The sequence below is a fragment of the Aspergillus fischeri genome, genomic scaffold (genome assembly GCF_000149645.3).
Source record: "Aspergillus fischeri NRRL 181 1099437636266 genomic scaffold, whole genome shotgun sequence".
Classification (NCBI taxonomy): domain Eukaryota; kingdom Fungi; phylum Ascomycota; class Eurotiomycetes; order Eurotiales; family Aspergillaceae; genus Aspergillus; species Aspergillus fischeri.
The window spans coordinates 1,578,569-1,590,911 of NW_001509760.1; the positions used below are offsets into that span (position 1 = coordinate 1,578,569).

The 12,343-nt window shown below is 51.2% G+C and overlaps 5 protein-coding genes across 5 annotated transcripts, besides 1 other annotated feature; 2 read left to right on the forward strand and 3 right to left on the reverse strand.

Annotated features, from left to right (window-relative positions):
* Positions 1-160: 160 nt before the first annotated feature.
* Positions 161-3,018, reverse strand: NFIA_052320 (uncharacterized protein; the record flags this gene model as incomplete). The annotated part of the gene is made up of 4 exons (XM_001257783.1): positions 161-1,257; positions 1,310-2,713; positions 2,785-2,868; positions 2,940-3,018. The coding sequence occupies 4 exons, from the start codon at positions 3,016-3,018 to the stop codon at positions 161-163; spliced, it is 2,664 nt and encodes an 887-aa protein (XP_001257784.1).
* Positions 894-1,027: a microsatellite.
* An 830-nt stretch (positions 3,019-3,848) lies between the features above and the next one.
* On the reverse strand, positions 3,849-5,940 carry NFIA_052330 (putative MFS transporter; the record flags this gene model as incomplete). The annotated part of the gene is made up of 7 exons (XM_001257784.1): positions 3,849-3,919; positions 3,980-4,147; positions 4,214-4,622; positions 4,679-5,191; positions 5,242-5,631; positions 5,685-5,815; positions 5,895-5,940. 7 exons carry the CDS (start codon positions 5,938-5,940, stop codon positions 3,849-3,851), a joined length of 1,728 nt encoding a protein of 575 aa, XP_001257785.1.
* A 1,835-nt stretch (positions 5,941-7,775) lies between these two features.
* On the forward strand, positions 7,776-8,527 carry NFIA_052340 (CFEM domain-containing protein; the record flags this gene model as incomplete). The annotated part of the gene is made up of 3 exons (XM_001257785.1): positions 7,776-7,862; positions 7,957-8,086; positions 8,166-8,527. The coding sequence occupies 3 exons, from the start codon at positions 7,776-7,778 to the stop codon at positions 8,525-8,527; spliced, it is 579 nt and encodes a 192-aa protein (XP_001257786.1).
* Positions 8,528-8,874: 347 nt separating this feature from the next.
* NFIA_052350 (uncharacterized protein) lies at positions 8,875-9,654 on the reverse strand (the record flags this gene model as incomplete). The annotated part of the gene is made up of 3 exons (XM_001257786.1): positions 8,875-8,940; positions 9,011-9,442; positions 9,517-9,654. The coding sequence occupies 3 exons, from the start codon at positions 9,652-9,654 to the stop codon at positions 8,875-8,877; spliced, it is 636 nt and encodes a 211-aa protein (XP_001257787.1).
* Positions 9,655-9,972: 318 nt separating this feature from the next.
* On the forward strand, positions 9,973-11,356 carry cdc43 (protein geranylgeranyltransferase type I subunit CDC43; the record flags this gene model as incomplete). The annotated part of the gene is made up of 5 exons (XM_001257787.1): positions 9,973-10,512; positions 10,623-10,668; positions 10,718-11,079; positions 11,128-11,224; positions 11,268-11,356. The coding sequence occupies 5 exons, from the start codon at positions 9,973-9,975 to the stop codon at positions 11,354-11,356; spliced, it is 1,134 nt and encodes a 377-aa protein (XP_001257788.1).
* Positions 11,357-12,343: the final 987 nt, after the last annotated feature.

Consider the following 12,343-nt stretch of genomic DNA (forward strand, 5'->3'; position numbering starts at 1 on the left):
CCCCCATAACCACAGACCACGACGCCCCGATAACATTCCTCCCAATAAAACTCCCAAGGAGAAGACACGAGGTATAGAAAGGAAAGACCCAAAGCTCGGCCAATACAGAGACAAGAAGGCAAAAAAGGTGTTACATATTAGTGCACAAAGGCAGATTGTATCACAAGTCCTCGGAGAACCGTGACTCACGACTACCGTTGGTGGCATGCTTGCCAATGGCTGGGGGCACAGGCAGCCCGTGGTCAGCGGCGCTCTCTCGCAGTTCTTCTTTTGTGGCGGTGGATGCGTTGGAGCCTTCAGGGTTGCGAACGCCACTCTCTGCAGGTTCTGAAGCGGTCCGATGATCGTCACTCGGCTTCGATACACCGTTAGTCTTGTTATCCTGGGAACCGCCAGAGACAATCTTCATGAAGCTGGATCTCAGGCGTGATGGCTTCCTGTTCTCACCATTCTGCTCAGCTATGCCGCTTGAGCCACGCCGCGTGGCGTCGTTTCCTAGACTGCCTTCGTCAACTGACATTCTCTGCTGCATTGTGGCAAGATCATTGCCTGTGACAGGATGAGATCCGAGTGCCGCACCGCGTGAATCTGTCCCCGCCAGCGCCGCACCTCCGGCGAACCCTGTGTTTGCGGTTCTTGCTCCCTCGCCTTCTACCTCTCGTAGAGACTCACGTTCCGCGCCATTAGATCGGCGACCCACCCGGCCTTTGAACCAAGTTTTAAGTCTGGATCCCCGTCGCTCAAGCCGATGTTCTTCCTCTCCGGCAGTCCCTGGCGCGACAATATTCGCTTCATCTTCAGCAGGCTGGGGTTGTACAGTATCGATAATGGCAGGTGGCGCTACGGGATGCGCCTCGGCTTGGGTAGCGGCCTCAGTCGTAGCAGGTTCCGCTTGGGGAGCTTCGGCCTTGGGGGCTTCAACCTGAGGAGCTTCGGCCTGGGGAGCTTCGGCCTGGGGAGCTTCAGCCTGGGGAGCTTCAGCCTGGGGAGCTTCAGCCTGGGGAGCTTCAGCCTGGGGAGCTTCAGCCGCAGGCGCAGCTTCCACCTGAGATGCAGCCTCAACCGGAGGAGTGGTGGGCTGAGGTGCAGCTTCAGGCTGAGGTGCGGGTGCAGGTGCCACTACACCGGGGCCGCGATAATCAGTCTCTTCCTCAGCCGAAGGCTTTTGTTCAGTGTCTTGCGTTCGCTTCGACTTCCTTCTCCAGGGCCATGTCTTTTCTCCTGTAGTCTTCTCCTTCATCTGCCGCTTTTGAATCTCTGCCTCTGTATGAGCTTGTCTGAAGTCAAGAATTCAAGCGGCTCAACATACCTAGCTGGCGTTTCTCCTCAGCCCTCGTTTCACGCTCCCGCTCACGCGCAATGGCCTCATATCGCTCCCTTTCTTCGGCATCCAAACGAGCTTCCAATTCCCTGGCCCTCTCCTTCTCGGCACGATCCGTAATCTCATCGAAGGTTGGCTGAAGCCTCGAACGGGCGACCGCCTCCACGTCGGCCATATCCATGTATCTTTCAGCGCCAATATTGACTTTGTCGTATGGTCTGTAGGGTTCTTGTTCCTGGACCTCGCGTTGTGCCCGCTCATGAGCGGCCTCCTCCCATTCTTTCTGCATCGATGGCGGAGGCCGGCCTGTTTCGTGGTAGACACGCATCTCCATATCTTGGATGGTCGCATTGACGTTTCGCCTTGCGGCCTCCATCAAGCTGGCACGGTCTTTCGTTCTTTGTTCATCTACAGCATCGAGTCGCGATCGAAGGCTGGACATCTGGTGCCTGATCTCCCTTGATCGCTCGGCATCAGCAGCTGATGTGTCCGAGTCGAAGGACGCTCTCCTGCGACGGATAGACAGGGTGGGCCGCGGAACATGCGGTTCAACCCCATAATACTCCTGATAAGTTGGTTCATTGAGTTTAGCCAATTTCTCCGCAGCCCGCTGTTGAGCCGCTTCTTGCACTTTGATAGCCTGCTTAAGGGCCGCTGGATCGGACTTGGGAACGGCTCGCTGGGAGCGCATGCGGCTGAGGCCTCGCTGAGCACCGTAGAGGGCTGCGCTAGGCTCTCCGGTCGGTACTTCCTCTCTTTTCTCCGTAATATCGTACATATCGCGCGCCATCGAGATAGCAGCAGCTCGAAGCACGTCCTTTCGGTCTTGCTCCTCGAGACCAATAGGAGGGTGCTCAGTGTAAAGTTGCGCGTTGGCATTAGCCATGTGATGAATCCTGCTGGCTTCCATCGAGCTGTCAATATGTGCAAGTGGGTCTTCCACTTCCGGCGCAGGCTTCACACTGCCAGCCGCTGAAGCCGCATAAGGCGCTTCACGAGCCATTGTAGGTTTGCTGGGTGCGGAGTCGGCCCTCTTCCTGCTGAGTCGGTACGCGCCGGTAGCGGCACGAAGTGCCTTGTCCCTGTCCAAGCTCTCCCGCTGGATATCATAGACCTGGTCGGATGTCGTCGAGATGTCATATTTAAAGCCAGTGGTCACCGGAGGAAGACTCGTGATGGCTCTCCGGTCTCTAACTGCGGTAATGGCGGCTTTGTACCCTTCCGGGCTGGGTCGAGCCACGGGAGCCTCAGCAGTTCGTGTGTCCTGGGTCTGATATCCTACTGCGCCGGGCCTGTCAGTTGTTAAGTTTTTGTGATGACTCCTCGCGTGGGCAAGAGCAGCGCTCGCTGATGCATGGCTGAGGTTGAGCGAGCCCGTCGCTTTCGGATCTCCTGTCATACGAAATTTATGGCGTCAGTAACAGTTCTAAATTATCTCCGGGGTTCCGGCGGTTATTCCTCACTGAACAGTTGCGATTCAAAGGTAGCGGGTTCCCGAACGGACAGTCTACGCTCGGGGTGCGTCACATAGAGTGCAGCTGTCGCAGCTGCCGAATAATCGAGTCAACGGAATAATTCTTCGTCAAACGAAAGTGCAAGATATTCATCCAGGACTTACCTTGATCAGCTAGCCGGGCAGACCGGGAACGCTGGATGGAGACGCTATGGACTCCAGGATGAGACTCAGTAGTAGCCATGATAAGATAAGGTCTGCGCCGTGATGCGGGGAGTATGAAAGGACGGCGGATACAGGCATTCCCGATGGAAGCAAGTCAAAGGAAAAGAAAGAAGGGAGGGAAGAAGATGATGAAAAAAAGGAGCTAATAGTGGTGACGACCAGTGGGATGAACCAGCCGGAAGCTTAAGGGAAGAGAGTCGAGAAACGAGTGTGTGTCGTCTGTGACGTCGGTTGCAGAGGGCAAATCCACGGATGTTACCTCTCAACGATCATCGATCAAGCATTGAGCTTCGTCGATATCTCACGTCGCTGATGTCATGATGTCGACGTGATAATTGAATTCGAATTGCGATGAAGTTAGAAAGAGAAGAACAACAGAGCTCAGAGTATTACACTCTCTTCAGCCCAGGCTGGTTGTGTCGACGGTCTCTCGCGGTCGAGTCATGATGCTTCCATCCCACGTTCACATTCCTGTCTCGGCCCTCTTCCGTTTTCAACCATGACGAAGATCTCACTAGTGTTCTATTATTCTATATCTAAGATAACCGTCCCTGCAGATGGATCGTCTCCACTATTTTTCATTTTTGGCGGTTCCCCGACTTACCAGTCTGATCTACGTCGATGTCACAAGCGAATCCGCTCGATTGAAGCATAGATTCGGATGCACGCCGCTTTTCGTTCGAGTGCTTATCTTACACATGACCCAGAGATGCTAATAATACTCGTAACAGGGCTTCAGATTGAGAGATTAAAATTAGTGTAGTGCGCGCACATGGCGACTCATTAGGTGTTATAAAACGACATCGCGCAGGCATTACTCCCGTTCTATCGTAAATAATCCGCCAAGGTTTACCAGAGATGCAGCTTCTTCAAAATGTTATAACGCGTGAAGAATGACCGATTTCGTTTCCCGAAAATATCTGAGTGGCCTAGTTAGCTGCAGATGCAAAAGCTTCGAGTAGCTCGAAAGGAATACTCACACATGGGAATGCTCAAGAGACAAACGCCCACCTGGATACTGGAGATAGCTAGGAATGCCGGTCTGATCCCATTTCTTATGAGCCAGTCATATGCGAAAAAAGTCAGAACGAAACTGAATATGTTCTTGAAGATCAATAAGCACGTAAACGCTTCAACGGCGATTTGGCCTGTATCAAACATCATCAGCAACAGTTTCCGCAGGCTTTGTCGTATGGAAGAAGGTTTCAACTCACGGTGTGCATCGACAATGTACAAGGCGCTCGCGACGGCACCCATGACCATTCCTATGATGACAAAAGCAAAGAAGACGTCCGGCACAAGCCATCCATATCGGTCCACGTCGTCTGCCACAATCCCAAACCCGTAGAGACCAGCGCCGCTGAAGATCAGTTGGAAGATAACTAGCAAAATACGGAACTCGGGTTCGTATTTGCCTTTGTTGAGTTTTATCATGACCTTGTTCAACGAATCTGACAGGATGCCAGACAGTATCAGGCCTAAGATAGAGCCGATGAAGGCGCCTGTGTAGAGGTATCCTGTCTGCACCTCGTTGAACCATAGAGGAGGTCCAAGGAAGATGGCAGCCAGGACAACACCGATGAAGACAGTCCAACCAATGATAACGCCTTGTATCAAGCAAGCCTGTGGCAGTCAGAAATAGTTGTCACATATGTATTGTGGGCGAAGAGAGGACTTACCCAGAGGATGCCAGGATGGAAGAATAGGGGAAATGGTCTCAACAGCAATTTGAAAAAGTCCTCGTCTGTTTTCCGTCCATTGAATAGCTTGAGAGTTTCCCAGTACGTCGCCTTGCGAGGAATCGTAGGTTCCTGACCGGCGCCATCTTCTCCTCGAGAGGACTCTCCTTGCGGCTTCTCGTTGGTCCCAGGTACGGATTGCTTCTGCTCTCCAGAGATCTGGCTCACTTCAGAAGTCGCATATCCGGTGGGCTGCAGTTGTGTATGTGAGTGGCTTCCATCAAGGCGGTCGTCGACATGCTCAAAGTCTGTGTTGAAATGGTCGGCGCGTCTGAAAGCCGTCTCGGGTATTAGGAAGAATGTCATGGGCAGACAAGCAGCGGTAAAGATCGCCAGTAGGTAAAACGTCCATTGCCAACTAAGCGAGTGTGTGATCTTGCCAGCCAAAACCGGTGTGAGGAAGGCAGCGCCGAAGACGGCAACATTCGATAAGGCCATCCGCTTGCCCCGTTCCTGGCGTAATCGTCAGATGAGATCCGTGAGGTAGCGCAGATGGAACCTACATGGACAAAGAATAAATCACCAACACAGGCATTCGTCAAAGCTTCGAATGGAGCCAACGCGACTCCTTGGATGATCCGGGCCCAGAGAAGGCTCTGATAATTCTGGCCGCTGCCCCCAGCCCATGCGCAGCTCACGACCATCAGAATATTTCCCAGGATGAAAAGATGTCGCTTGCCCCACACTCGTGCAGTCGGTACGATTAGCACACCAGCGACACCCACACCACAGAGGTGGTAGCCAGTGAGGAGAGCAACGGACGTGAAACTCTTCCCATAGTGAAGAGCAATGGTCACAGTGTTGGCGGCCATGAGCGAGCTGGTTGTTGCACAGAGGACTGAAACGAAGCAAAGCGCGAATAAGATTACATCGCGCCACCATAACGGCCAATTCTAGCGGCGATTTTCAGTATCGAGCTTTGCCAATCGTACCTTTTTCTACTTACCAGAGGATCGTTCGGGTCATCGCTTGGCTGTGGTACTAGAAGTATAGGAACGTCGCCTGAGCGATCGTACTTGAGGCGCGAATCGAGGGCGGTATGATCATTCCTTTCATCTTCGAGGATATAGGATGTGCCTAGCCGAATGTATCAGAAATGGTGGTTCCGATTGTACAAGTATTCCTGTAAAGATGTAGATCAGAGAACGGAACTTACCAGGGACATGGTCGAGTACCTTGTCCTCGAGCACACCTAGACCCATACTGATAGGGAGTGAGGGGCGGAAGGTATCTCAATCAAAGCAATGCTCACTGGCTTGTGGCGGGGCGAACAAATAGGTTGATATTATTACGGAGGTAACACGGGTTTGTGCCAGGCTAGAGGCTTGAATCAGCGACCAACAGTCGTTGTGATACGCATTATAGTATTGACTGAAATTGTAGAATAAGGAGTGCGGTTAACAAATGCGAAATTTCTGCCGAGGCGAGAGTCAAAGCCTAAGCTGTCTATCCTAAAATTGCGAGTGTGACGCGTTCTACGTCACAGGATAAGGCTGCATTTATGAATTATTGATCCTTCAAGAAGCAAAGCGCCAGGGAATCCTCTGCAGTGTCGATCAGCAGGAGCATGAGGGACTGAATTTGTGGTCGCGGCTGTTTACAGAGCTTGCGCAGGATCACTTGATACAGACTTTCTTTGCCCAACCATAGTGACCAACAACTGCAGTATTGCCTGCTTGTTTGTGCTGTAACTTATTGTTTCTATTAATTTGATATTTGATACCCAGCGCCTAGGTCTCTACGCCACTGCACTCTATATACCCTTCCCAGAGGTCATGGATCAGTGCCTTTCGGGAGATGGCGCAGCATTCCTTTGCAGGAAGCCAAAATACTCCGTACCGACTGATCCGTGGACAGATGTTCAATGTAAGGTACGCTGGGATACTCAGTTACATGTTGAGTGAAGAACAGAAATGGACCCCTTGCAGTTATGAGCTCAGCGATGACCATCAGAAAGGGTAGTGTGGACTGTAAAGCAAAGCAATGGAGCCTAAAGACATTTGACGTGAGCCTTGACAAGATGATGATAGCAATTCATTGCATCCTTTGCCAAGAGTTGCTATAAGAATCTGGTAGTCTATCGAATGTTTCCTCATCAGATGGTCAAGGGCGGAGGGGAAAGGGTCTGAGACTGGTGACAGTTTTGGTGGAGCAACTTGGGTAGTCTGGGAGAGGGAGAAACCTCGGGCTTGGTGGCTCCAGGGAGTGTGATTCCACGGCTCTCTTGATAGGCTGATGGCCAAGTAGAATCCGGGGATGGGCCAGAGTTTGGAGCAAAATAGGCGGCCGGTGGAGTCGAGCTGAGGGACTAGTTCATAATAACCATGACGAGCCAGGGTTCCAGTGCAGGAGGATGGAGTCATAACATTGGAAGACTCAGGGAGTACGGAGTACTTTTACAGGATTCTGAGTGTGGTTTCTCATCATAGGCTGATATTGGCAATCAATCTGCCAGTAAATCCTCTCACAGAGAGCTGGCCCCTGTCTCATACATGTAAGGTACTGTAGAAACCATGTTCCAGCGCCATAAATGATCCTTCGGAGAAGCAACAGAAAGTATGCGAAAGCTACATACCCACTTCGGCCTAGGACTTAATTGTTGCAGATTAACAACCATAAGGATAACATGAATAGCAACAAGGAGTCTAGATCTAGAACAGTTATTATCTAGTAGTAGTTCAATTCGACTGTGAAGGCTTAATCAATCGCACCTGAAGTGGGGAAAGCAATGGAAAACTGGAAGAAACTAGAAAATAAACTAACCATCAGAGAGGTACCACACATCCCTTCCCAGGCATGGTTATTATTCGCTGCATACTAGATAGGCTGTACATTCATCACCCTACTGCAAGAATCGTCGCGCCAGTTACCACCCACTCCATCTTGTTTCCACTCTTTCTGACCTTGTCCCCTCACCCGCGCTTCTACGCCTTCATCTTCTCCCAACAGATCTTACTCTTAAGCCCATCCTGAGGTACATGATCCTACATTTCTAGCACGATTTCGATCAATCGAGCATCTTAGCCAAACCCTCATAATGAAGCTTTTCTCTGTCTCCCTTGCTCTTGCGGCATGCCTGAGCATGGCAGCTGCCCAGGGCCTCGACGGTCTGCCAGATTGTGCTGTACGTGTTACCTCTCATTTATGTGTTCACAATGCTACAGAATTGTTTCTTCGGTGCAGACTGATTGGTACACATTACTGATGTCCTGAGATAGAAATCATGCGCTACGAATTCCATCCCCGCCAGCTGCGGTTTTGACGTGAAGTGCATCTGCACCGACTCGTCCTTCATTTCGGGTATTTCGTGCTGCGTTCTCCAATCATGCGCTCCGGACCAGCAGCAGGGTAAGTTCTCGTTCTTGCTGTTCTCGGCACTCTGCACGCCTACACATGACCCTTGATTCTCCTCTACAATACACTACAGAAGACGCTCACCCATTCTTTCCCACAGCCGCCGTCGAGTTTGCGAGCCGGATATGCAGAACCGCCGGTGTGACCAACATGCCTCAGTCTCCCAGCTGCGCAAACACAACTCAATCTACCACTGGCACGGCCTCTGGATCCTCTACAACCACTTCTGGTTCTTCCACCGAGTCCAATGCCTCCCAGACCGCTGCAACTGCGACCACTGCAACCACTTCTACCACTTCTACTACTGGCTCCGCGACCTCGTCTGCTGCTTCGGCCACCAACACCAGTACCGGGGCCGCCGTCGCTCAGCACAAGGACATTGGTCTCATTGCGCTTGCCGGTGCGGCGCTTGCGGCTTTCGGCTTGCTCGCTTAGGGGTCATGGAGTTTGCGTCATGGCTGGACTGTTTGTCATTCTTGACGAAATACAAACACAAGCTGAACGGTTTATGGGGGAAACAAGTGCGTATGGCAACAAGTGCTCATATTGTGACCCAACTTCCGCAAAGCTTCAACTTGTCTTGTGACTTAAATAGGATCTTGAGGAGATCTGTTCTGCTTTGAACGCATATGCTAGCTTAATAGTCCCGAACAGGAGTTTTCGCTGTAATGTATCATAATTGCTGGGCAATCAAAGAATTCGTCATTCTGCAGTATATGGTGATCTCTGAATTATGTGCAACGCCTGACCCAATGCGCATCAACCAAACAACAGAATACCGTCTATTCTTCTCGTTCCGCGAAACGAGCAGCTATTTCCTGCCGCTCTTCGCGGAGCGTGATGAAAATCTACCACGGATCAGCACAACTCAATGAAGGCTTCCACAATCAGCGTGGCCAGCAGGCGGAGAAGACTTACCCAAAGCCAGAACATCATCTCCATAAACCCATACGTAAATACAACCCTATTCTTCAGCTGGTCCAAGCCCGACGTCGCCTCTACCGACCCATACCCGCCTGTCGTGCGCGCGGCACCTGCACCCACCCCCCAAGCATCCGGTTTACTCTGGTATATAAAGAACGAGACAGCAAAGAACAGACAGAACCGCGCTGCCGAAAGCAAAGTCCAGATCTCCGAGTAGAGGGCGGCGAGGCGCGCCGCGAAGGGGTTTTGCAACGCGCTGGACATGGGTGTGGCAGATTGGCTCCTGGCCGCTTGGACCATGGCGACGAGCTCGTTGACCCGGGGGATTTTTGCGACGATGATCAGGTCGACGAGGGCGTCGGCGATGAGGAGGATGCCGCATAGGGCGAAGGGGGATTGAGGACGGGAGAAGGACGGGGCTGCATCCTGTCGCAACAATTCTGTCAGTTTTATTGAAGCAGGATCCGGGATAAAACGGGATTGGAGAATCTTCGACGTACGATCTGTAGGACTTCTCCTATCATAAAGACAACGTCTGAGTCGGTGATTGTGCTTGGAGATCTGGTCAGGTACACGGCCAGAACAAACAGAAACAGGGCGTGTGCCTGGATGAGCGTCTTGGAGGAGAGAAGAGCCATGTTAGATGAAGGTATAGAGATAAAAAGAATAATATTCTATATACAAGTCACAGCAGTAGCTGCGAATAAATCTGAGCTCAGTCGATGCTATCGTACATATTCTTGACTTTGTAGCTCCACCACATTTTTCCTCCGATGTCTGGATCCATCTTGTGGGGTTGCCGCTGTTAAGTCCGGGAGGCCGCCCGCAAAAGAATAATGATAACAATGAAGCGCAATCCAGAGCCACGGACTCGAGGAACTCACGCCTTCGCTTGTTCTTGGTTTTACGCTTGATCTGACGTGGCAAGCAGATGCAACATTGTCAAGTCCGGCAACATGACGGAGGCAGTCTTCAATAAGGAACGTCACATCAAATACTACCTCCGCTGTCTCAAGACATTCCTCCCCCACCAATACACCTCCAATGACTCCAATCGCATGCTCCTCGCTTTCTTCACGATCTCCGGACTGGACATTCTCGGCGCGCTCGACAGCAAAATCACCGCCGAAGAACGAAAAGGTTACATAGACTGGCTCTATCACTGCCAGGTTCCATCGGGGGGTTTCCGCGGGTTCACGGGGACAGATTTTGGGATTGACAAGCGCACTCCGGAGAACGAAGCTTGGGACCCGGCGAATGTCCCGGCCACATTCTTTGCGCTGGTATTGCTGCTCATACTGGGCGATGACCTGTCGAGGGTGAAGCGGGTCGAATGTCTTCAATGGTTGCCCAAACTTCAACGTGAGGATGGCAGTTTCGGAGAAGTGCTCGGCCCCGGGGGGGAGATCAAGGGTGGGCGCGACTTGCGGTTCTGCTGCTGCGCAGCTGGGACGCGATATATTCTTCGAGGGAGGAGCGGGAGAGACCTTGAGGGTGTAAGAGATATCAATGTGGGCAGGCTTGTGGAATTCATTCAGGCTTGCCAGGTTCGAAGACTCTTAGGTGTTGGGTTGTGGCTGCGAATGCTGATACCTGGATCTGATAGACATATGACGGGGGAATGTCGGAAGCGCCCTTTTGTGAATCCCACTGTACGTGCAATGGACTCTGCCATAAGCGACTGATTCTGACTGGAAACAGCTGGCCTGACCTATTGTGCCATTGGCGCTCTAACCTTCCTTTGCCGTCTTTCAAAAGAGCAGAGACACACGGCGCTCCTTTCTCCCGGGAGCCGGGAATTCGAACATTTGCTCAAATGGCTCGTCTCCAGACAGACGTCTGATTTGGGTGAAGAGGAGTCGGACGAGGAAGATGATGGCTCACCTGACCAGAGTGATAGTTTACATCGAGATACAAGCAACCTCGCTCTCGATGAGAAGATTGCCGTGCTTCCTAATCTACCCCCGCCAACAGAGGAATCTCTGCTTTGGGCAGGTTTCAATGGGCGATGCAACAAATATGCGGATACATGTTACTCGCTTTGGAACGCAGGTACGCTCGTAGTAAGTATTTACCGATCTCGCGATGTTGAACACTACTAACAGGACTAGATGATGGACCGACTATCTCTTATCGACCAGCAGCGCAACCGGCGATATCTGCTCGAGAAGACACAGCACATTATCGGCGGGTTTGGGAAAGGCATTGGTGAGCCTCCAGGTGAGATCTCATGGCTCCTACGACATATAAGAAAGGGTTTGTTCTAACGGTCAACGCAAGATCTTCTACACTCGTTTGCTGGGCTGGTATCTCTGGCATTTCAAGGAGAAGAGGGCTTGAGTAGCGTAGATCCTGCATTATGCGCCAGCCACCGGGCAGCTCGGCACATGGAAAGTCTTCCCTGGTGGCAAGAGACGAATTGATGCTCTAAATTATGGTGGATGGATATCTGTAATTGCACGCTGTTCGTATAATCCAAGGTCGTAGGGTGGGCTGGAAGTCTTGCCAATTTATACCCCAAGTCGTTGATTTTCATCTCATGAAACTTCCCAGCGATACGTAGCTCCCAGCTATCTTTGAATAGGAATGAGTTTAGATAATTCGAACAATAATAAAATCTAATCTTCGATAGTTCAAGACGCAAGCGAGCGCTTCCCGTGTCTAGAGACTAGGAAGTGTTCTGGAAAATGGGGAGTGGCCTAAGCCATCCACCAGACCACCGTTAGGACCGGCCGAGAGCCGTCGTCATCTAATTTATCTATCTGCCATCCAGGGGCTCGTTATCGACCACACGAGTAGCACTGAGAGCCACTTACTCAGTGATGATATCAGTATACTTAGTCAAGGAATAACATGCCATACCACATACGTAGATGTATAGTGAAGATCTGACCGCTCCTGTAAGGAACTCTCGTGTATGAGGCCGTCAACCCGTCGGGTGATCGATATTGGGTTGTTGATGACGATATGTCGATGCCGAAAGACTCTGAAAGTCGAAACGGCGCACGTTCCCACCTGCAAATAGCAGCATGGTCTGTTTGTCCTTTTACTGGCTATCACTGGTTCTAATAAATAATAATAATGGATTGTCCGACAATTGACTTCTGTGAAATTGTGCGCACAGCCTGAATGCAGTGGACAATTATGTCCATAGGTGCTCTGTAGATTCCTTCAAAAACAACTAACCACTTCACAATAACACTTCCCCTGGGTTATTGTTCATCGTCATAATAATAAGGTACATACCTCCAGATGGTCCCCCTGTTGGCTAGATAATCAGAAGGATAAGAAAATCATAATAATAATAGTCATAGTCATTGTCCAAGC